The 25,531-nt window shown below is 43.8% G+C and overlaps 1 protein-coding gene and 1 long non-coding RNA gene across 2 annotated transcripts in view; one reads left to right on the top strand and one right to left on the bottom strand.

Annotated features, from left to right (window-relative positions):
* KCNN2 (potassium calcium-activated channel subfamily N member 2) overlaps positions 1-25,160 on the bottom strand; it is a 143,660-nt gene extending 118,500 nt beyond the window's left edge. The window contains exons 1-2 of the mRNA XM_025446701.3: positions 23,819-25,160; positions 23,045-23,140 (exon numbers count right to left, since the gene is read on the bottom strand). Coding sequence (XP_025302486.1) covers positions 23,045-23,140; positions 23,819-25,129 — 1,407 coding nt within the window. The 5' untranslated portion in view covers positions 25,130-25,160. The remainder of the gene's footprint in view (positions 1-23,044; positions 23,141-23,818) is intronic.
* Positions 7,994-22,014, top strand: LOC125756026 (uncharacterized). Its single transcript, XR_007413876.1, has 3 exons — positions 7,994-8,116; positions 21,359-21,640; positions 21,849-22,014. It is a non-coding gene; the product is annotated as an uncharacterized LOC125756026 (long non-coding RNA).
* Positions 25,161-25,531: the final 371 nt, after the last annotated feature.

Genomic DNA, 25,531 nt, shown 5'->3' with positions numbered 1-25,531 from the left:
AATTAATGTATTTGTGGTCACTTAACCACCTAGGTCTTTACCTTATATATATGACATCATCTGTCCCTTAAATTCCTTAATGTTTACATTAAGGACACAGCGATTAAGAATCAGAGAAAGAAACCCCGCTCAATCCTTCAGACGGCAGGAATTTTAAAGTTCCCTATTCCTTTTGAACACGTTAAATTCAAAAGTAAGACTACTGCCAAGATGTGATACTGAGGATACGTGATTGTTAAATTGGCAGAGAATACACACAAATCTGAGGAAAAATAAATAAAAGAAACCAGTTTATTGTATATTCCTACACTCTAAAATTTGGAGAGAAAACAAAAAGATTGCTTAGCCTATCATAACTAAGATTTCAAATTTTATGGGGCAAACATTTTGAGCCTATACTACAGGTCAGATCATAGTAGAGACACAAAATCAACAAAATTGTCCATGATGTCCAGGAGCTCACAAGTCAGGAGACCAAAATCTATAAACAACCGTTTAAGTTCCGTTGAAAAGGCTCAACCACACTTGGGCGATTGTGCTCCTGGGCCAGTCACTTCTGTCTACTTCACTTTCTGCAGTAAGATCATAATCCTACTTCACTAAGTTATTAAATGACTACAAGATAACCCAAGTACAGCCCTTACATGGTCCCTGACACACAGAAACGACTGAACAAATATTACCCGGGGCATCCTCACCATGACTTATAACAGTAGTAGATCAGTACTGGTATATTATATGATGCTAACATAGGAGAAGGACAAACTAGGTCAGGAAAAGCTTGCCAGAGAGAGAGACCTGAACTGGATCCAAAGGCAGATGGATGTAAGTAGTAGATTCCAGAAAAAAAGGTGTAGCATATACACAGAAAACTGAAAGAACGGCAAGGCTTTCTCCCAACAGTTAAGGAAGGTTCCAATGAGGGGTCTGCATGTCTGTATACAGGGGTAGGATGGGCTGCCCTTAACAAATTATGAGGCTGCAGGGGTGGGAGAGATCAGATCACAAAGAACCTTCCAGGGGGCGCTTGGGTCGCTCAGTTGGCAGCATCTGCCTTTGGCTCAGGTTATAGCCCTGGGATTCTGGGATCAAGCCCCATATCAGGCTCTCTGTTGTCCCTCTTCCTCTCCCTCTCCCCCTAATTTGTGCTCTCTCTCTCTCTCTCTCTCTCTCAAATAAATAAAATCTTTAAAAAATCATTCATTCATTCTTAAAACACGAACCAATCTGTGCACGTCAAACAGCATAATGAAGACAGTTTCCTTAACGATTACTTTTGAAATGGAGTAACTTCTTCATTCAAGGCTTCAGAGTTTATCTGCACAGAGAAGGAAACATGAATGATCTGTTTCAGGTAGCAAAAAAGGGATGGCAAGTATGTGTCACCCAGGTCACTCACTTCCCTATCCTCTCCTCATGGCAGCTATAAGTAACCAATCAAGGTCTTGGCCAGTCTGGCCCTTCTGGGGGCTAAAGAATCATTCTCACTTCCATGCTACTACAGACAGTGACCAACAACTGAGAGGAGTTAAGAGAGGAAACCTATTTGCTACAACCAGCTAGAATCATCCATATCTCCTTCCCAAGAATCTTTCCCTGGACCACCATGCCATGTGGTTTGGTTGAGATGTATGTAGCTCCACTAGGGAAATATGTGAAGAAGTTGTCCGATCTGAATAAGGGGCTAAGGTGGGAATCCCAAAGTACAGCGCAGGCTCAGGCACCATCTGGGTTTTATTATAGTCCTCAGTGATCTTCTACCTCACCTTTGCGGATCATTAAATATTGGCTTCAACCCCATCTCTGTGGGTCTTTCTGAACACCTGTGTAGAGACTGATGAAAAGGACTCAATAAAACATATTATACAGGACAATTAGTTATGGATAAAAATGGTTCTACCACAGTCTCCTTGCATCATCTTGGGTGAACTGGAATCATGTAAAATTCAGAAGAAATGACTTCCTTTATTTATTAAAGTAAACTAAATGTCTGAGCATTGTCAGTTTCACATGGTTACTTTGTTACAGTGGTTACTAACTGGACATGGAAAATGGTGCTTTTCTCGAATATTCCAGGTGAAATCATTTGAAAACAGTAAAGGCTGCGGTTGCAAAAGAAAAGAAAATGCAAAGGTAGAGATGTGGATTTCAGGCTCAATCTTGCTACTCACTAGCTGAAATAAGAATTATAATCTAAAAAAAAAAAGAATCACAATCTAGATTAAATGAGACAATATGTATACATATACTTACACTGTGCCTGTTCATAGGGAGTATAGGACACATATTGCCTATTTAGATACATATTAGTGCTTTTACCTTTCCAAGGAATAGTCATAAAGCTGTAGCTAACAAACCCTGTCTTCTCTCTTATCCTGTTCATCAATTAGTCATGTCTGTGGTCTTCTATTCCCATCCCATGCCCACTCAAAAGCATTAAGGATGTTTATTAAGTCTTCTATTATCTTGCCTTTGCCTCACCTTCTCTTCTAAGACCGTATTTCTCCTCAGGCAGTCAATCTTCAGTATATTCCCTAAGGAATATCACTTCATCTCATCATTACCTTTGTTGTCAAATCTAATTTTTGAGATAATCCCCAAATACTATAGGAGATAATTACCAAATTCAGAGTTGACACATGCAGACTTCATTGTAGCCTCGAGGCTCCAATTCAGGAACAGGAGACTTTACTAAGAAAACCTAGCCAACCCCTTACTGTAATGGCACAAAACCCAAAGACACAGTCCTTCCACTGGATGTCACAGATTGATTACTGTAGCTTAACACCCAGGAAGACTAGAAAACACTTTACCAGGACATGCATTTGTTCCTATTAATCTCAACTGCTAGACTCAAGAAGGCTCACATATTCAACCGTGACACTAAACACAAACAGCCCAAGCACAGGCTCTGAACATGAGCAGCTCCAATCACATGAGTTGAACAGAAGCAAGCTGCTATCCTGGGAGTGACTGATTTCCAGAGATGGACACATGACAGGCATTTTTGAGAGCAGCTGCCATCTATCTGTTTGTTTTATGGCAGGAAGCTGCAAAAATGGACGAGGGACTAAAAGTCTCTTATTAAACATGAGAACTACAGATTCCTGAGAAAGGAACTGTCTCCCAGGTGCTTTTTCTCTGTTGGCGTTCTCTCTTAACCTCCAGAGAAAGAGGCATCTCTGCCCCCTGCCTAAAGGCAGTTATTTGGGTCTGCTAGTGTGAGCATGTGAACCCAGAGAACACAAATGCCAACATGTGAGTGAACATAAGACCAGGGACTTACTTTTGTCCTCAGAGATGGCAATAATCTCCTGTAGACACCTACACATCAGACAATGAGAACTCCAATTCAGGCTGGCAAATAAGCACCATAAACAACAATTTACCTTATTTACTAAACTTCTCAAATGGCTGTCTATCACACAAAGGATCAAGGAAGACAGCCAACTTGGAAATATTATGGATGCCAATGACAATCACCTACTAACTAAAAAGCTAAGAAAACCTATTTTTTCCCTGAGAGAGAACGAGCGCACATGTGCATGAACAGGGGAGGGGGAGTGTAGGGACAGAGGGAGAGAGAGAGAATCTCAAGCAGGCTCCACACCCAGTGCTGGCTTGACACAGGGCTTGATCTCACCACCCTGAGATCATAACCCCAACCAAAATCAAGAGTTAGACACACAACTGACTGGGTCACCCTGGCACCCGATGGGAAAACCCATTTTTAAACATTATATGTTCTCATTCATTTGGGGAATATAAATAATAGTGAAAGGGAATATAAGGGAAGGGAGAAGAAATGTGTGGGAAATATCAGAAAGGGAGACAGAACGTAAAGACTGCTAACTCTGGGAAACGAACTAGGGGTGGTAGAAGGGGAGAAGGGCGGGGGGTGGGAATGAATGGGTGATGGGCACTGGGGGTTATTCTGTATGTTAGTAAATTGAACACCAATAAAAAATAAATTTAAAAAAAAAAAGAGCCATAGAAGGCAAAGACTTTACTGCAGATTCTTAATAAAGGAAACCATATTCCATGGCCTTCTATTCCATTCCACTGCACAATATTTTCAAAGCCTCATTCTAAACCATGATTAAAATATGGGAAAAGTTATATACACAAGAGAAGATCAATCTCATGGCTCACCTATTAATAGGTTGATAGTCTATATTATCTTGCAAGTACAATTCTCCAGATCTATGAACATTCTCATATTTTTCCAGGTTAAAGAAGAATCTGTGCAATCAACAGGTATTGATAAAGGAAATTTTCAGCTTTTCATGTTTGTGGACTCTTCTCCTGGGTTCCCAGGAAAAGCTATACTTAAATATTTACCAAGGTCAAAAATGACTCTGCAAAACATGAAAGCATGGGCTCTATTTCTGCCCCAACTACACACTGTGTATCTGCTTCATTAAAATAATAACCAAAAAGGAGCAATCTGAACACAAAAGATAAGAAAAAGGAAGAAACTTCCCTGGTTTCCATAATATTAAATTACATAGTCCTGCATATACTAGAAACTTAAGGTAACTTTCTGAAATGTCCTTTGTCTAATGACTTGTAACTTTTTATATAAAAAAAAATGAATGTATATAACCCCACAGAAATGTTCCCTTGCCTGAGCACTCTCTTCTTTATGAACATTGTGTATCCTGGGCAGCTGTCCTAATATGAGCTCGAATAAAAGTCACTTCCTTTCTGGGCGCCTGGGTGGCTCATTGGTTAAGCATCTGACTCTTGATTTTGGCTCAGGTTGTGATCTCAGGGTCGTGAGATTGAGTCCCCACATGGGTCTCCATGCTGGGTGGGAAGCCTACTTGGAATTTTCTCTCTCTCTCCCTTCCACCCCACCCCTGCACACTCCCTCTCTCTTAAAAAATAAAGAAAAAAGAAAAAGTCTCTTTCTCTCTTAGAAATTCTAAAAGGTGTGTTCATTTTGTGTTGACAGTCTCACCCACACCCTGGTTCAATTCCACAAGAGCAATGGATAGAAGCCTACAACAGTGCAGCCTGTGATGCAGCTTGGTGGCAAAAATATGCCCTTGAGAGGTCATGCATGGGCACACAGAAAACTCAAGGAGGCTTTGACACTCAATTATACAGAATGACAATAAATGCAAACACTGTTCAATAAAGGAAGAGAATCAAGTGACTGAAGTAATCAAAGGAGGCTTCCTAGAGAAGAGGATGTCTGAGATGAGCTGAAAAAGTCAGATGGTGTTTTATAAGGACCAGGAAGTCAAAGAGGACAATCGCAGTGGGAGACTCTGCAATCGATCATCTTTCAGGGAACAGTGATCCTCAAAGAGAAAGGTTCTGCCATCAAACACAAGTATTGGAAGCTAACCTATCGCCTATTAGAGCCTCCTGATTCCCAACCTCCTAAAATCCAGAGCCCTGCTGGAACTGCAGAGAATCACTTCCACATTCTTTCAGCCAAATGTACAAGATTTGTCTCTATAGATACAACTACTAAAAATAGAAACAAATACACAGCTACAACTTCAACTAATGACACGGTCACCAGACTGGGGTCCTTGGACCCAACTGTAGACACGAGGCTGGACCCAAAATTTAAAGGCACAGGCAAGGCATAATTGGGTCAACAGGTGCAGCTGAAGGGAAACACAGTCCCGACAAAGGTGTGGGGCTGACTCCCCAATGATGGTCAGGGAACGTTTCACAGGGGCTGATGAGGGAACTGAGTGATACCCAAGAACACAGTGTGAGGGCAATCCCAGGAAACCGGGTGCAGGTGCACAGGTGCAGTTGAACAGTACATGCTGTTTCCTACTTGGTAGATTTCATTTGCATCCTAAATCTCCACTTCTGGGCGTGTTTTTTAGCATTAAAATGAGGGGAAAAGTTGGTGAAAAGTCTTATCTGGCACCCATCCAGTCTTGGATCAGTTTGAACAGATCTGGCCTTGCTCTTTGGTCTGTGCTCTCCTCTACAAGAAACAGATTAAAACTCAGCAGCCAGTGTCCCCCATGGCTGTTGCCAAGGTCTCTGTCTCAATATCTAAGTACACTTTTACTCACTTTAATATGTAGTTTTTATTTTTAATTATTTTTAAAATATTTTATTTATTTATTCATGAGAGAGGCAGAGACACAGGCAGAGGGAGAAGCAGGCTTCCTGCAGGGAACCTGATGCAGGACTTGATCCCAGGGCCCCAGGGATCATGACTTGAGCCAAAGGCCGACGCTCAACCACTGAGCCACCGGGGTGCCCCTAATAAATGTAGTTTTTAATACAGAGTCAAGCTGAATTACAAATAGTGAAAGCTAAATTTTTTGAGTGGTACAGAAATTATGAATAGAAAAATACTACTGAGTAGAAAGAGCTTATGCTACAATAAAGCATGTTTATTAAACTATTGTTAGTATTCTATGGCCCTTACGATCTCTTCTAAGATACCTTATTTCCCATAGATGGTCAATTATCTGTCAGTAGACTCAGAAGCAGAAGTAGCTATGGCTGTTCCCATTTCAAAGACAAAGACACAGGGATGACTTAGGTGACTGTCACAGAGATCACAGTAAGTGTATGAACAGTTAAGAAGAAAACCACAGGCCCAGCACCAGGGTGGCTCTGTGGGTGAGCATCTGCATTTGGTCCAGTCATGATCCCAGGGTCCTGAGATCAAGTCCCGCATCAGGCTCCCTGGGGAGAGGGGGGGTCTTCTCCCTCTGCCTGTGTCTCTGTCTCTCATGAATAAATAAATAAGACCTTTTTTAAAAAGGAAAGAAAAGAAAAAGAAAACCAGAGGCCCGAAATGGCATCACTTATGTTAAAGCCCTGTGTTAGCAAACCCAGACCTAGTACCTAACCTAAATGCAATTTCAACATCCCCCTCCGCCACACAACCTTCAACTAGCTAAACCAGAATTTCTAGTTATAATCGCTCACAGACCCCTTCCACTCCCCTTAGGAGGGAGACCTTGCCTAAAGCAATGCATTCCTTGCTAATTCCCTCTCTACCTTGAAAAACCTACCATTCTGCACAGCCCCTGGGCGCTCCCCTCTACTTGCTGGATGGGATGCTGCCTGATTCATGAACCGTTTAATAATGCCATTTAGATCTTCAGATCTACCTGGCTGAATTTCGGTTTTTTTAACAGAACCCTACATGCAGATACTTCGGGTGTGCTCCCTGGACTGCTCAGCCTGGGAATGTACAGCAGGATCAGACACGGCACCTGCCCTCCGGGAGCTACCAGCTGAGGCAGGACTCAGAGCCGGATGCACGCTGCTGTATTAATGCCTCCGCTCCACGGCACTGAGGGCTACATATTAAACCAGATGCTTCACCATTCTCCTGCACCCTGACTGTCCCCAAAACCGTCCAGTCCTAACAAAGGTCATGATTAATGATGGCAAAGACAACAAAGTCAACAAGAAGACTACAGCTCGTGTGATTGCTATCTGTCTAGCACTGGGCAAAGCATGCAATCCCAGTATAATCCTTACGGCCATTTCACGAGCTATGCCCTTTTCTCCCCATTTGATGAGAAACTGAAGCTCAGAGTGGCTAACAGGTTGTCAGAAGTCACTGGGAAGAAGTGAGGAAAACCTGGGTTCAAATTGAGTTCTGTTTCATACCAGGGCTCATCGTCACAGTGTTCAGCCCCAGGGCAGCCAGAGAAAGGAGTGCAGGTCCATCAAACTCATGAGGGGGTGAAGCAGGGAAGGCTACCTGGCAGCATTCTTGGGGTGAATTTTCACCCACCACCAGGATTGGGACAAATAAAGGGGAAAGGTATTTCAGGCCCAGAGGCATGGAACAGAGTGCTATCTTTCAGGAACTGCAAGCAATTGGGTATTGCCAGAGCAGAAGAGATATATTCAGGGCCAAGACCATGGCTGAGTGGGGCTGACAGGCAGATGAAGGCCAGATCACAAGAGCTGAGTTATGACGCATGTACATTAAAGCTGTCACCCTGACAACAACAGAGGGCCATGGAATGTGATGTGACAGGCTCAGATGTACCTTTGGGGACGACATTCCTGCTGTGGGGACGATGGACCACCAGAAAGAAATGAGGTGCAGGGGAGAGAGATCAAGCATTAATGTGCATTAAAAATGATGAGGATAAGAAGCAAGGTAGAAATTCCTGAAAGGGGCTTTTCATATTTCTCTGAGATGATTCTGTGCTTTACTTACAGTGTTAATGTACTGTATATTAAAAACATATGAAATATTACACTACAATCCATAATTTCATGGATATTATTACTTAAGATGAAACTCAAAGAAGGGAATTAATTTTTAAAAAAATACTGAATCAGGGGGCCTGGATGGCTCAGTTGGTTAAGTGTCTGGCTGTTGATTTTAGCTCAGGTCATGATCTCAGGGTCATGAGATGCAGCCCCTCATCCAGCTCCTCCCTCAGTGGGGAGTCTGCTTGGGATTCTCCCTCTCCTCCTGCCCCTTCCCCCACATGCACACATGCTCTCTCTCTCAAAAAAAAAATCTTAAAAAAAAGGAAAAATACTAAAAATAATAGTCAAAATATTCAAATATAAATAATGTATAACATATACTATTACTCTAATATATTTTATATAAATATTTTATATAACATTGTGTAATATACAACATATAATTACTGTGTTAGGTTTTACTTAGTATGTTCTATGGTATATATTTTATGATTATATATAGCAATATATTGTCACAGGGTAATACAGAAGTACATATTGTAGAAGCATCAAAATATGTTATATATAATATTATATATTATATGTAATACATTGCACATTATAGTACCACAATATAATGTGAAATATAGCATATAATATAAACAACATAAATATAAAATAGTAAATAAATGTAAATAGAGTAGACATTGTAGGAGGACCAGGAAAAAGTTAAAGTTCAGGAAACACAGAACTGAGGTATTTGAGAAAGTCACCAGAAAGCAGGGGTAATGCAAAAGGCACTAAGAAGGAAATGTCTTTAGGATCCTGTGAGTCCACTGGGAGGAAGGGAGGGAGGAGGGGGTGGAAGAAGAGTCAGTTCCCTCCCTGGAACCCTAGGAGGTTGGCCAGGAGAGCCCTTTGCTAGGTAAGCAAATGTAGGGCAAGGAGGAGGCCTGTGAGAATGGTAAGGGGGAAAGGGCCAACAGGCAGCTAGGAGGGGTGACGATTATCTATAGGAAACGGAATTTTAATCATGAGGGAAGAGAAATAAGCAAATCAATCAATTATTCATTCCAGACTTAAAGAAAAATTCTGGAAATCCAGACCTAAAGAAAAAACCCAACACTCTTTACTGCTTCCCAGCTTCATGTGTGATTTTTTTTTTTCTGGTAAAATTTGGAGGTAGAGAACAGTCAACTATACAACACTTGCTGCAAAGTATGAAACAAGTGAGCCTCCCTTCCCTGATTGAGGCCAGCCACAGCCATGGTGTCCTGAGCCTGACACCACCACCAGCCTAGCTTCCCAAGCCCAAGTTACGGGGCATCAAGGAACAGACAGGACCAGCCTCCCATTACTGGCAGGACCTTGAGCTCTGGGGTTCTCAGACTTCCCATGGAAGTAGTTTCTACTACAGCCATTCGACCCACCTGGGAGGACCTAAGTCTAACTCCAGTACGCCATTTCACCTCAATCCCAGAAATGCAAGATCCAGCAGGGAGCCTGAGGACTTGGGTCATGCAGAAACTTTCCTTTATAGAAACCATACTTGCCAGGGATGCCTGGGTGGCTCAGTGGTTGAGTGTCTGCCTTTGGTTCAGGGCATGATCCTGGGGTCTCAGAATTGAGTCCTGCATCAGGCTCCCTTCGAGGAACCTGCTTCTCCCTCTGCCTATGTCTCTGCCTCTCTTTGGTGTGTCTCTCATGAATAAATAAATAAAATCTTTAAAAAATACAAAAAAAAAAAAAAAAAACAAAGTCAATGAGAGGATTTTAAAATCCTGCCCTTCTTATCTCCTCAGTAAAGAGGGACACATTTGTAGCACTTCACTGTAATGCCCCACACTGTGGTTATGAAAAAAGAGGACTAGGATCATTGACTGCTTTGACCTCACTGGAAATGTACAGGTTATCCCTATACCACTAGAGGACAGAGGAAATTAGCAAAAATTCACCCTCAGCCTGGGAATGCAGCTAGAGCACACCTCACAGAGGTTCTCTGAGCTTCTCAGCTCCATCCCACCAGCCTCCCAAGCCTCTCCCTTTGCAATTGCTTGGTGAACTCCCATGTGGCAACCAGTCCTAATTCAGGTCCTGAAAATGAGCCTTCATCCCACCTGGCATCTCAGTGAGCATCTCCTGTGGCCACATGCGCTCCCGCACAATGATGCAGAGAAGCCCTTTTGCTACTGGACACACGTTTGCCGCTGACTGTGCTGTGTGGTCTCCACACAGGATGTTCTGACACAGGTTTGAGGGATGGAGTCCTACACGCACATCCGCTTTCCCTCTGTGGCCAATTACATAAGGCTACAATGAGATGGATTTGGATAAATGATTTTGAAATAATTTTAGCTGCCAGTGAAGCAATTGGCATACAGAGGATCAGACCAAGCAAAGATCGTGAACACAACAGCAAGTGGGCTTGATCTTCATCCCCCAATGCGAGGAACACTCAGGGGATGCATCTGAGGTGTAAAGCAGAAACACGGCCAAAGTCCAATAACTGCCAAGTAGGTACAGTTGTCACAAAGGATAAAAGAGATCATGTAAAATAGATTCGCTGAAGAACAAAAAGAAAATAGAGAAGATGGAACCTTTCTAAAATGATACAAGAAATATGTAAGAGCCAGTCAATCAGCTCCAAATCGAGACTATTTTTTAAAAATAGTTTTCATCCCTAAATGCAAGTGCTATGGTTTCCCTCCTCCTACCCCCAACCCCAACAAAACGAGCACATTAGGGATTTCTCTTTGTATCGTTACTGCTTAATTTGTGAAAGTCTGGCCAAATGCACTTTCATTAAGTATCCTTTTTGATATTGACAAATGAGAACAAATAGTGAAGCTCTGGACTGAAATATTAATGAGAAAGAAGTAGAAGTTCTGTTCAAAGTATTTTCCAACAGCAGCCTTGACTTTTGAAACATCAGCCACAGGTTGAAGCCTGAGCTAAAGCTTTCAACTAACAGCATATTTAACTAAATAAATATAACTCAAGCTATTCTCATTTCAACAGATAGCATTTCATGCTCCTTGATACAAGGATGTTTCTCTCAAGTAGGGGAAGAGTTACCAATACAAAAATCGACCTATGGCAAGTTTCTAAAAACCAAAACTTTTAGCCTTAAAATTGCATGGGTAAATCCACATAAACAAGTTCTCAGTAAAAGCTTTGCTTGGGCATATGTCTAGAAGTCTAAGGCCTTTGAAAAAGCATGAAGTGATGATTCTAACCCCCACAGCCATCACTTTTATATTGCTGCTTCAGTAACACTCAGCCTAATTTATATTTTTCAATATTTTAAGTAATCCCTGACCTTACGAATAAATTCAATAGTAAGACACAATATCCCTTAGCCACTTAGCAAAAAATGAAGCAGTATAAGCATTTGGTCCTCATGTATTTTTGCACCCTCACCACAGGAGACTCTACTCTGAGGAAACAACTACCCAAGGTCCAAACCATGAGAAACACATGATAGTGTTTTAGTGCTTAATGCCTCCTCCCCAAAATTCAATGTTTGTGTCAAAACTAATATACAACTATTACATAGAACTCCCTAGGAAGACCAAAGCTTTCAGAAGGAAAGAAGGCTACCTCAGTGACCATACAAATGTCAATAGTCAGATGACTTGGAAACAACTCCATCTTGACACCTACTGGACAAAACCACTATGGACAAATACATTATTGGGCAAACATGCTCAGAATAATCCAGAAAGCAAAGGACAAATGATTGCTATAGAACACCAGCTGTTAAAACTTGTCAACAACAGTTTGGTTCAGTGTTCATCATGTCTGAATCCTAGTGTGCTTTATAGATTCAAAAAGCAAAGTCCAAAACTCACCCATCAATAACACATTGTTCAAAAAGAGCCTGGCATAATACAGACTCAACTAATCATTATCTGACATGGAACAGGAGAGATGTAAGCTCTCTGAGAAAAAGTCAATCCAATCACTGAACCCGAGGATACTTGTCATATTTATACACAAAAATTCTCCATTCCTTTAGAATGTTGCTCTCCAAGCACTGTGGCAGGGAGTGGTGACCTACTAAACCAAACTCTTGCCAAAGACAAACGCAGTGCAGAAAAAAGCAAGTGTTTTGATTTCCATATCCTGTAGCCCAACAGTAAATATGGAAAGAAATACTGTCAGTTACAGTCCTTTACACGCATGCCTTTGGCTGTTTACTACCTCGCATCCTTTCAGCAGGGGGTTAATACCAGAACTTTCCATTATCCAAATTATTCCCTTTGCTTACGTTTCAGAGCACCTCACTTAACTCTTTTAAGTCACCAGGGTCCTAATTAGTGATGAGGAGATGCCATCAGCTAGGGCCTGGGTGCCTGAAGGAGTTAATGAAGCTCACAAACAGCTTTACTTTTCAGCATGAAGCCAAATAGATGGTAGGTTCATGGGGGAAATGGCTATTTTGGTAAAAACCGTTAGCCATAACATTATAGAGCAGTTTGACACCGGTTAACAGACCTGAAACCTAACAGCCAAAATGAACACTTACCTTCTCAGGGAGCCAATGTGCCCAGAGGGAGCATGTGAAGGAACTCAGTTAAAAATAATATTGGCTGCCCTCAGTAGATATCAAAGCTTGTATTAAAAAAAAAAAAAAAAGAACACACATTCTAGATAGTTAAACTACTGAACACTGCTCAAATGCCCAACTTTTTTTTTTCCTGTTCCCATTCCTAAGACTTGTAAAAATCAGCCAATCAACCAATCATCACTATTTTCTAAAGTCCAGAGAGGCTAAGCACCAATTGCTTCCCTTCACCCCAACAAACTCCAAAATAGCTAACAATAACCATCAGCCGACGTCGAAATTGTGCTTACCACATGCCAGCCAGGGTTCCAAGTGCTTGGTATTTATACTTATTAACTCACATAATCCTCATAAGAACCCAATGAGATGATGGGATGAGCACTGGGTGTTATTCTGTATATTGGTAAATTGAACACCAATAAAAATAAATTTATTTAAAAAGAAAAAGAACCCGATGAGAGACATACTCTCTATTCCCTATTTTATAAACAAGGATACCAAGGTACAGAGAGATTAAGTAACTTGTCCAAGGTCACACAGCTAATTAGTGGCAGAGCTGGGTATGAGCCCAGACAGAATGGCTCCAGAGGCAGTGCACAAAGCCACGAGGCTCTGCTGCAGAAAAACAGCAAACAACTCCAAGGAGGGTCTGATTGCTCTGCTCAATGAGAAAGTTTACAGAGAAAAATTTCAGAAATTATGATTTGTACAGTTTCCTATAATTAAAAAGACTGGGAACAAAGTTACCTTCCAATACCAGCTCTCACACTGTTCCTACATAACTTTAATTGTTAAACAGGGATACGCTTTTACAAACCTGATTAGCTAGTGATTTAGAAACCAAGATCATGGGGAAGTAGGAAAACAAGGCCAACTATAGACAAGTAAATTCCCAGACTCTCGAGGTAGTACAGTAAGCCAAATACTAACCAGTATATTTTATCTAGACCTCCAGATAATGCTATAATGGGTTTCTTAATGAAATGGTTTGTAAGCACTTTAAAAATGAAAGCACCAAGGGCAGCTGGGTTGCTCAGTGGTCGAGCATCTGCCTTTGGCTCAGGTCATGATCCCAGGGTTCTAGAATCAAGTCCCTCATAGGGCTCCCTGCAGGGAGTCTGCTTCTCCCTCTGCCTATATCTCTGCCTCTCTCTGTGTGTCTCTCATGAATAAGTAAATAAAATCTTTTTTAAAAATGAAAGGACTGATACAAACTTTTGGGGGACAACTTAGAAACTGTGAATTGTCTTAAATAATATCCTCAGTAAATTCTCTCCTGGCAATCTTTCCCCTAAGAAATCATCCGAGATGCTCACAAAAGTTCATCTGCAACAGTCCTCATTATAGAAATGATTTTAGGGGCACCTGGCTGGCTCAGACAGGGGACAGACAGTGTTGTGACTCTTGATCTCCGGGTTTTAAGTGTGAGCCCCCACATTGGCTGCAGAGACTACTTAAAAATAAAATTTTTTAAAAAATTATTTTAAACAGGGTTTTTTCTACTTTTTTAAGCTTCCAAAGTAAGGGAAAGATTAAATTGATTATAGCCATATGATGGGGGAAAAATTGGATCTAGTATTTAATGGCAGGGGGAAATCCAAAGAAAACCACATGAAAAGAATTCCAAATTTCTTTCTACAGATCTACAGCAAATACCATGTCCATCTACTTTGCGTAAATACATTAGAACACAAATAATAATCATCTCTGGGTGGTGAGACCACACTAACATTCCTTCTCACGTTTTCTTTATTTTACCAATTTTCTAATACAATATAGTTATTAATTTTATACTCTGAACAGGAAAATGAAATTTTTAAGAGGAAAGGCATTTGGTCACAAACACTACATCACAATGCTTAAAATAATAAACACTTCAGTCTTGTTTCCTTCTTGGATACTGTTAACAGACGGGGAGATCGCAAGGTTACAGCTCTCACAGTATAGGGGGATTCAGCTAGGGATCCGACAGTCTCCATGACATTCTGGTAGAGAAACGTGGGCTGGCTGATAGTTAGGGTTCACAGAGTTGTCATTACTTGAAAGGCTGTACCAAATATCATGAATGAGCAGATGTCTCACAGCAAAGAAGTTCCTACTTCTGAGCTCTGACCATGGCTCATGAACTCATGCCTTGAATTCCCAAGGCACATTTTTCAAACTCACAACTAGCCAGAAGCCGGGAAGAAGAGTTAAACGTGTCAGTGGCAGGTGTGCAAACCAGGTGGGGCCACTAATATTGACCACATTTCTGGAACACAATTTAGCACGAATTTGCATCTTGCAATGGAGCAACTCTTTAACTAGTCCATCCCACAGCATTTTCTGAACTGAAACATGTGTTTGTCAAGTAAACATTGGAATTAGGATTCAAATAATTCTGAGGCTGAAACACTAGTCTGAAACCAAGTTGCTACAGAACAGGGTACTCTTGGTTCAATAGCAATTTTAGGAATCTTACTTGGTGATGGTTCCTATGGCGCAATGACCGTTTCAGACCAGTACTGGTCAGTATCGTGTAGCATCTTTGAAGGAGGAAGGTAACAGTTCCATCTGAAAGTACCTGGGGACGTTTCTAACTTTTCCTTTGGAAAAGGGAATTCAGCAGAACAGAGTTAAATACGGAAGAATATGATCAGGGACATTGTAAGTCTGATCAGGAACATTCAAAGAAACTAGGCCTATTTAATTAGGAGGGCATTTAAGGGGAACTAACCAATGTTTAAATGTTTGCTCTGTGATTCTGTGGAGCGGGGTGGGGGGGATCAATTTATTCTACTATACTGGAAACTGCAATCTGTCTTCTTTCTCTACCACTCCACTGAAACTGCGTCAAGGTCAGCAATGACCTTCAATTTGTCAAATCCAAAAAGACACTTCCCAACCCCATTTTAACTGACTTCACAGCATGTGATACATAGCACTGCACCTTCCTTCACGATCCTGCAATCTCCACATCAGGGACAATTCATCCCATCTCTTTCTGCTCTTCTTCCTTACACAACCTCTAGATGTCTAAGGTTGATCAACGCTTGACCTTCTTCTCATCTTTATTCTCACTCAGTGACTTTATCCATTCTTTTCTTGTGAACCCTAGCTTTCCCTGTAAAATCAGAAGCCTTTTAAATGTGTTCAGCCAAAACAAACTCCCACCTCCCCATCCTTACCCTTCACTGTGGGTTTTCCTCTTCTCAGCACCATGCATTCAGCTGCCCCAACCAGAACCCTTGGATCTGTCTTTGGGACATTCCTTGTCTCCACCTGTCACATCCCATCCAGTGCTAGGAAGTACACTCTACCTCCAACACAGGTCTCAGGTCCGACCATGAACATCAGCTTCCACTGTGGCATGGCTGGCCAAGAACCTCCTAAGCATCTCCAGACCAGTCTCCACACAACATCAGCAAAAAGTCTGCTTAAACAGTATGTTAAATCATGACTCTCCCATGCTTTAAACTCTTTAATGACTTCCCCCACTGTGCACTTGACAAAGAAGGAAAAAAAAAGGCCTGAAATCCTTATCACGGCCCCACAACTCTGCAGTATGAGAATCCTGCATCCTCTCTTACTCCACCCAGTACTGTCCTCCTGTTCTCCCCCAACTTGGGCCACACTGGTTTGCTCTCATTTGTTTAAGTGCAGGAAACTCCCTTTGGTCCCGAGGCCTTAGCACAAACTGTTCCCACAGACTCTGCCAATTGCTGACAACTTCTTTTCTTGTAGGTCTCAGTTTCAAAGTCAAATCCCTAGAGAATGCTCCCCCCGATTACCCTCGGATGTGTACCACCGCCCATTCCTCCAAGTACTTTCTATCTCAGCCCTTACAGCCCCCCTGACAACACTGATCACAACTAGCAAGGATTGTGTTTCTTAACGTGTGCCTCTCTAACTCAACCTTGTGCCCTTGGAATGTCACTTCCAAGAAGGAAAGGGACCTTCCCGTCTTCTCCTCTATCAGATCTGCAAAGCTCAAAAACATTTAAAATGTTGAGCATGCAAGGAATAAAACCAGAGCTGACCTCAACGTAAAGAAAATCTTCCTAAAATTAAGAGTTGTCTGGCAGTGGAACAGCCAGCCTTGTACAGGCCAACTCCCAATCATGGGAAGAGGGTACAAGCAGAAAAGTGGGTGACCACTTTCATCGAAGATGACATCAAGGGCTTTCCCATGCTGGGTGGGATACTGGGCCAGGTAATTCCCTCCACGTACTTGCTAGTTTTATAAATAGAATTCTTAAGGAGTTTCGGGGTTAAAAATATACTCCCAAAGCAGCAGGCATCCTATTATTTTTTTTTCTTGAGCAGCAATTCATTCAAAAGTAGCCTCACAAAGCCACTTCATATCCTGACCATAAGTAACTTTCTGAAATTGAATCAGCACAGGCTCCCTCTGCATGCCCTGCTAGATGTGGTTTGGGACAACGGCAGCCCACAGCCCTCTTCTCCCCCAGCTGTACAAAACATGGCCCAGAAATAAGCTGGCAGATCACAGAAACCCACTTGTGGTACACCTAAAGTTGCACTCTTCATTCATTTGTGATGCTGCTCTGTAAACATACCACGATCACTTTATTTAGTGTCATACCCATTAATAATGCAGAGATCTTCACACGGGCAGGCAGAGAAAATTAGTCCTGAGTGATTTCGTTACTACAGAGTATACACAAGTCAAAGGGACCAAGAGTCCCATTACAAGTGATATAGGAAGCTACTGGCAACATCGGTATCAGCCCAGGAACTAACCACCACACAATAAAGCAATTCAGGCAAGTTCCCTGCCTCCCTATCTTTTGGAGTCTTACAAGTTAACTGGTAATTCTCATCTACCTCACTGACAAGAGCAGAGACCTTTTGAAGAACCAATTAAAGATTCCCTCCCTCTACTCTCTCAGCTTCCTTCATCTCTGAATTTAAGTAAGAAAAAATTAAAATGTGGCAAATATTTGTCTCTGGTGGCATCTTTACAGTGACTGTTAAATTTGTCAACAGATCATTATAAGGTACCACCAGACACCACACAGTGCTACAAGTAAACCTATGAGGCCATGAGCTTTGTCCTTACATTTTTTTTCTTCAAAATAGTTTTTTATAGAAAAATAAACCTTTTTAGACTTCAAAAAGCTAAAGATATTTAAAATCCCTTTTTTTAGTATCAGAGGTTAACAATGCTGTGGGGGGATAATGTGTGAGGATGTGGTGAATGTAAACCCTTTTTGAAGGGCTGGTGGGCAATACCTTTCCATTTCAAACACAAATGTCCTTTGATTCGGCGATCTGACAGCTGGATATTTACCATATACACATACTCTAATTAGTAGTTTAAAATAAGTACACAAGAATGTTCATTTGTAGTCCTGCTTATAATAGCAAAAACCTAGAAAACTCAAAATGCCTATCAGTGAACGCAGTACATCCATAAAATAAGATCACGTGCAGGTGCTAAAAGAGAACGAGACAGGTGTTTATGTGCTGAGGAGGAAAAAACTCCAAGATCTATCAGGAAATAAAAGCAAGGTTTGTCTGTATCTAAACACATCTAAATATTCAATTCTGAAAACTCTGGAAGAGTATACGAGAAACTTCAAAGTGGCTGCCCCTCAGAAATAGGTCTGAAGGTAGAGACGATGTGCCTATCACATTTCTTTGAAACTCTTCTGTACTGTTTATTCTTACTATATGTATTATTATTGTATGAATAATAATAGCTATATGCCATATTATCTGCGTGGTCTGGAAGCATCCACTTGCTCTGTGTAGAAGTGGGAAAGTGAGCATCCTTTCCTTTCCAGGAACCACAAGGCAAATGAGAGTTTACAAAGTGGGTGCCTAGCCACTCCTCTCCAACCAGAGCCTTTCAGACATTGCTAAGGCCCTTGCTTTCACTCACTCCTTCCTCTGTGCAGCCTAGATGCATGAGCAAAGAGAAAGTTTAATTTCTATTTTTCCAGCTTTAGATCTATGTCACCCATCACTAAAAAGCTAACTTGGAAGAGGAGTTTAGCGCATTGCAAGAGATACCAAAGAACAACAAGTGTTTTCCTTTAATGCTACTTATTATATAATTATGCTTTTTCCAACACAAAATCAAACAAAAACATTCACTTCAAAGTATGTACCAGCGATTCTTCCAAATCCCATGAAAACCTGGAGGATCGAGGTCCAAGGGACTTTCTTGATTTAGAATCTTATGTTTGTCTATCTCAACATACTACCCAACTCTTTCAACTAAAATTGCTTCCATATGAGAAATTCTAGTATACTGAAGTTGAAAAGATGGAAGTGAAATCTATGTTCAAATTTTCTGTTGAAGATTTTAAATGGTAGTTGAATTTGATTGTGTACTTGTTCCTTCCATCCCAGACATATTCCTGATCCCACAGAGGAGAGGAGGCAAAAAGGAAAGTCATAAGATGTCATCCCTCTGTTGTTATTATTTGACCTGAGACATAAGAAGGCAAAGCCACTTATTTAGTATCAAGTGACCTTTCCAAATCACATTAAAACACACACACACACACACACACACACACACACACAAAATCCCCAGAGTGCCTTTTCTTTGTTGGAAGGCTGTGATACACAGGCATTTTACTCATTTCTTTTTACACCATTCATTCTTGGATGGCTTTTTTGTTTATTTTTGTTGTTGTTGCTTTGGCTTTACTGATGGATGTAGAAAGTAAAGCCAAATGTCTACTGGAAAAAGGTCTAAGATCTACTTAGCTGAAAACCTGCTCCCACTAAATCTAATTTTGTATAAGCATTCTGGCACATAGATTCACAATAGTGATTTCATCTTGGGTGGGGGCGGGGCATTCAAACAATTAGTGACATGGACAAACTAAGGCCTGATGCACAGAGCTGTCTGTGGTGCTGAAAAATGATACCAAAACAGCAATGTACTGAGCTCTGTTCTTCCAAAGCCTCCTCATTGCACTATTTTAATTCAAGCACTTCCGACCATGACTCACCTGAACCATCTTATTTTGCCAAAGTGTGTATAAACATTTTATAAAAGGTCACACTGACTTGCTTTCCAAGGTTCTTCATGGAAATGTCAGGGCCTCCCCAAGCTTCGTTAAGCAATTCCGGTGGACAGAGAGCCAGAACATATCTATGACACTTTGTCTGACTGCAGTGAGAAACCATACCATATACCAGAAGCCCAAACTAGCTAGCTCTCCCTATCCAATCGTCATGCTAGTATGCTAAATGGAAAAAGAAAAACTGTCATTTTAGACTACATGCTCCATTCAAAGACATGCTCTGATTGGCAATATAACCCCTACACTTATTTCTTTCCCTCAAAGGTACTCCGTATGTTTGGAATTGTTAATAGTAAACTGACAAGTGCCTACTTGCTTAAAACTTATGAAACAAATACACCTAGAACAGTGACATCAAGAAGTAAGAAAGGGGCACAATGCATAATTTTCCAAACATAGATAACGTAAGCCTGTGTGCTTAGTTTCACTAAGCTTCAGGGTCAACTATTTTGGCAGCATGGCTGACTCTATTATCTGGATAAATTAGTACATTTTTCTCTGTTTCTTGACTTCTAGCTCAGGGTCCTCATGTTTATTTGGTCCTCTTCGTTTTCAATTTTTTTAAGAAGCATCTCAGATAAGCATCTGGAGCTTCAGCATAAGGAAGAAATCCCCCCCTCAGATAAAACACTGAGTGGAAAAGCTATAACCAAAACAACTGAATAATACTATCCAAGCATCTATTTTGAAATTCTCTTAAGTGTGTTTTTCTTTTTTAAGACTTTATTTATTTATTTATTAATGAAAGACACCGAGAAAGAACGCCAGAGATTTAGGCAGAGGAAGAAGCAGGCTCCATGCAGGGAGCCCAATGTGGGACTGGATTCCGGGACTCCAGGATCACACCCAGAGCCAAAGGCTCAATCACTGAGCCACCCCAGTAACCCATATGTGGCTGTTTTAACAGATACTATATCATGCAAAATAAAACCAATTTTTAAAAAATCCAACATTCTGGGATATTTATGTTGAGTAGAGAAGTATAAAGAAGTTCACTGTGCTTGTAAGTTTTAGAGGAACAACCCAAGTCCTCATTTTTGCCACCAATGCTATTCATCTTCTAATCAATATTCCCATGCATTTGTGCAACAGACATAGTCCTCAAAATGAGCCAGTGAGTGGAATTCCAAGTGTGAAAAACCCATAAAAATATGATTTCTTGTATTTTTATTAGTTTCTAGAAGTTTCAAGAGTCCTAATAAGGTATCAAAAAGTTTTAATAACATATAATTAACATTTGGGCTATTCTTCACAAATTCCTATAAGTTACTTTTTAAAAATCTCCCAATAATTCTTTAAATATCAGGGTTTTCAGGAAGACACTTTGCCCTCGATGGGACTATCACCCAATGTCTCCCCAACAAATGCCTGTTTATCTGTGTGCTTTTCAGAAGGAATGGACAGTTGTACAAAGCTAATGCTCAATAGAAACATTAGCAAGTTCTCTTTCACAGTGAACAAAGTAAAACCAGTCCAGGCACCAAGAAAAAAAAAAAAAAAAGTTGTTTTAAGTTAGTTGATTTTTAAAAATACCTGCGAAGATTTTACAACCACCTTTTAAACTTAACCTATTCATATGACGAACTTTTAGATTTAGAGAAAGACACCATGAACCAAAAACTGTCCATGCTTCAGGGCCGCTGGCAAGTACCAGACCACACCACCGCAGGAATCAAGCTGGACTAGAAGGTAGAGGACAGAGCCAGGTCACATTCTGCCCTGCCCAGCTGTGTGATCCAGCCAGCCATGCACCTCTTCTCACTTTGGGCTCCCCATCTTTAAACTGAGTCAAAGTACCATTAATTCTATTTTGTTCCTCCCGGCTCTGAGTGTCTACTCTTGAAGTCAAAAAGAGAAGATGGACTCATTATGTGTAAGTCACATTTTAGTATCACTTAAAAACGTTTGAAAGAATCTCAGAAGACCACTATCACAAGCATCGAATCAAAATGGGCCTCCGTGTCAATTACTGAAATGTTAGAGTTCTGGTACGGGTCTGTCTTCTTTTGCCCAGTGCAGCTTTATTACTTACCTCTAAATATGCTCACTCTAATTCTCATTTTCTAACTTTCTCCTTTCAGAAGGACACTGTTCCAAGTCTTTGCAAATGTGAAAATGAGAAGAGGTCATTCTCCCCGCTCATTCACGGTCATGGGCATCTTTGTTTGCACAATAGTTAAAATTGGTTTCTTTGTGCTTGCTAATGACTAACCTCAAACTGAATTAACATAATTAGTATTAAATTTAAATGGCAAGTTCTATATGATGTTTTAAATTGAAAGGCAATCCCTAAAGAAAAGCACCCGAAATTTAAGGGTTTAAGAGTTCTGACAAATATCTAACAACTGCCCCCCCCCCAAAAAATAAATCAGAAAATATGTATTAGTGCAAATTCTAAACTAGTAAATCCCAATCTTATCTTACTTCATTTTTGGAAACTCGAGTCATTTTAATTCACAAACCTTAATATTCCTTTGACTGAAGCCTACAGCAAAGAAAACAACTCAAAAGATAACCTATGAATTTTATACGAGTATTCTGAAATTGTTAGTAACAGCCAAATCCAACAATAGAGTTCCTGGCTGCATTTAAACAAAAACATTTCCTAACAGGACTGCTCACAAGGGCAGTGGCCTTTGCTCTTAAATGACATTTTTTTTTAAAAGGCCGTGTAATGACTGCAGCTAAAAATCTACCAAAGTACCACATATACAGAATTTGTATTCTGACCTTTGTATTAGAACAGATTTTTTTTTTTTTTTCTTTAAGGCTTGGGGACACAGAAAGAGTTTGAGCTTTTCTCGGGTCTTATTTACATATACTAGCTAGGAATGTCATGAGCCTATTTTCTTCTCTAAGCTCCATTATAGAAGATGATATAGATAGATGGACACTATCTTCCATAATGACGCACCCACTGGGGATAGGTGTATCAAATGAGACTTCGTGTTTACCCTACAGACGAAGGCTAGGACAAAACTGGCCTTAGGGAAAACAAATGCTGGGTCTGATTTAGGGAAGGATATCTGTGTGAAGAAGAGAGGGGAAAATCTTCAAGGGTTTAACAAATACAACCCAGGGGCAAATGCATATTTACATGCTGCACTGTTTTGTTTTGAACTTCTTGAAAGAACAGGTCAGGTGCTAAGGCAAGACTAGAGCATGTGCCTTCTGTAACCTCAAGCAAGGACAGGAGGGTATGGAAAAAGCTGCCTCGCGCTTCTCCAGGCTGGCGGCAGCGCTCTGGGTCATTCACAAAGAGCAGAATCTAAGTTACCTGTATTTCCCTGGCGTGGTACACGATGATCAGCCCGAGCAGGATGATTGTGGAGAGACTGATAAGGCATTTCAGAGCTAAGGAATACAGTGACGCCTGCAACACAGTCAGACAGAAGCACTTTTAAGAAACCAGTACTTTTAACCACCTTCCAGGACCACCCCCACCCCCCCCCCCCCGCCGCCCCCAACGCCGGAGTGGGTGGGGGTCGGTCAGTCCCCGGCCAGTGAGGTTGAACTCCCAGGAGGAGGAGGAGGAGGGGTGGGGAGGGGAGCACCTGCCTTGGCCCTGTGATCTCTCAGATCACTTGGCCTCAAAGGGAAGTGAGAGGAGACAGGGCAGGCGGAGGCCGGGCAGCGGGTCGGGGCCATCACAGGCTCCAGCACGGATCCCGGGCTCTTGAAGCCCAGCGGGAGTTAATCCTGAGTTTAAGCGCTCTGGGTTGAAAGGGTCTCCTAAATCCCGAGCACCCGGAAAGGAAAACAGCAAGCCCCCCCCCCCACTCCTGGAGCCAAGTATCTAATGTCCCCAAACGCGCTGGACACTCCCTGCCTTCAAAACTTTGGCTGCGCGCGGAAAGGCTTTCTCTCTCGAGTTGCCCCGCGCCTTGGGGGTGCGCGCCCGAGCGGTGCTCGCTGTCCCGGCGGGCGGGCGACTCCGACGGTCCCGGGAGGCTCGGGGCTGGCGGACAGGGAGTTCCCACCGGGCCCGTCCCAATCAGCCGGCGTCCGGCGCCCGGGGCCCGGACCGCGGGGCGGGGGTTCGAGCGCCTACCTTGTCGTAGGCGCCCCACGACAGCTCGGTCTCGATGACCATGACCACGATGCCGAACATGCCGAAGATGAGCGCGTAGTCGCTGAGCCGCTTGCGCTTCTCGAACAGGGCGCGCCGGTGGCCCAGCTTGTAGCCGATGTTCTGGTTCTTCTTTTTGCTGGACTTGGTGCCGCCGCTGCTGCCATGCCCGCTGCCGCCGCCGCCGCCGCCGCCTCCAGCGCTGCCGCTGCCGCCGGCTCCGTAGATCGCCAGGTTATTGGAGTTGTTGTGCTCCGGCTTGGACACCACGATCTCCGGGGCTGAGGACGAAGCGGCGGCTGCGGCGGCGGCGGCGGCGGCGGCGGCCGCAGACGGGGAGGACGCGCCGCCGCCTCCTCCGCCCGACGCGGGGGGCTGCAGGGGCTGCGCCTCCGAGTCCATCTCGTGCAGGTTCCGGCGGGACGCGCTCAAGTTGCTGAGCGGCCGCATGACGCCCCCGTTGTACCTGCAGCTGCTCATGGCTATTTCGGTGAAGGGGTTGCTCTCGCGGCGCGCCTGGGGCTGGTGGTGCGGGTGGTGCGCCGGGTGCGGGTGGTGGTGGTGGTGCGAGAGCGGGGGCCCGGAGCCCAGGCTGCCGAGGCTGCCCGTGGGGCTGGCGGCGGGCTGCAGGCTGTGGCACTGGTGGTACTGGGAGGCGGACGCCGGCTGCTGCGCGTACTGCTGCCGGAGCGCACTGGCATGGCTGGACGGCGTCAGCTCGCTCACATTGAGCTGGCTGCCCCGGCGCGACGAGCAGCAGCAGCAGCACGACGAGCCCGACAGCGGAGAGGAGGTGCGGGTCCGGAAGGCGCCGCCGGGCGAGGAGGTGCGGAGCAGCAGGGACAGGTTATCCCCCGCCCCCGCCCCCGCCGCCGGGGCGCCGGAGGAGGCGCAGCTGTTGCACCGGAGGCATGGGCTGCTGCCGCCGCTGCCGGGCTGCTGGTGCGCGAGGTGCGGGTGGTGCTGAGGGTGCGGGAGGGACGCGAAGGGCGGGCACGGCTTGTCCTGGCTCTGCTGCTGCTGCTGCTGCTGCTGCTGCTGCTGCTGGCAATGCAGGTGCGAAGAGCGCGGCGGCGGCGGCTGCTCTGAGAAGAAGCCGCGCTGGAACTGCAATGGGGTTTCCATGTCAGGGCTGTTAAAGCTGCAGGGAGACCAGGCGGTGGTGCACCCTGCGCAATGCGTTATGGTCGGGAGCGGGGACTCCTGCTGCTGGTGCGAGGAAGGGCCCATGCCGGCTCCGGTAGAATCCAGGCGGCGAGTCCGATTGGCTGGGCGCACCAAAACAATGGGCATGACATCACCTGCGGGGACCGAGACGGAGTTGCGGCGCGCGCGGCTTCGGGGAGCGCGTGTGTGACAGGGAGACGCGGAGGAGGGAGTCTGCGGGATGGGAGCCCTGGGGTGCGCGGGCGGGCCGGGGCCGGGGGCGGGGCGGGGCGGGGGCCCGCCTGCCGGTCGGGAGCGCCGGGGAGCACCTCGGGCGGCGCGGCAGGGGCGCCGGCGCCCCCCGCTCCCGCCTGCCTCCCTCCGTCCCTCCCTCCGTCCCTCCGTCCCTCCCTCGCCGCGCCCCCCTAGCGAGGGCCGGACGCGCGGGCGCATCACCTGCGCGGGGCGCTGCAGCGCGTCGGGCCACCCCGCCGCGGACCCCTGCCCGGACCCCTGCCCGGACCCCTGCCCCTGGTCCGCCCGCGCGCA

Source organism: Canis lupus, chromosome 11 (assembly GCF_003254725.2).
Source record: "Canis lupus dingo isolate Sandy chromosome 11, ASM325472v2, whole genome shotgun sequence".
Lineage (NCBI taxonomy): Eukaryota > Metazoa > Chordata > Mammalia > Carnivora > Canidae > Canis > Canis lupus.
This window is presented reverse-complemented; position numbering and strand designations above follow the sequence as displayed.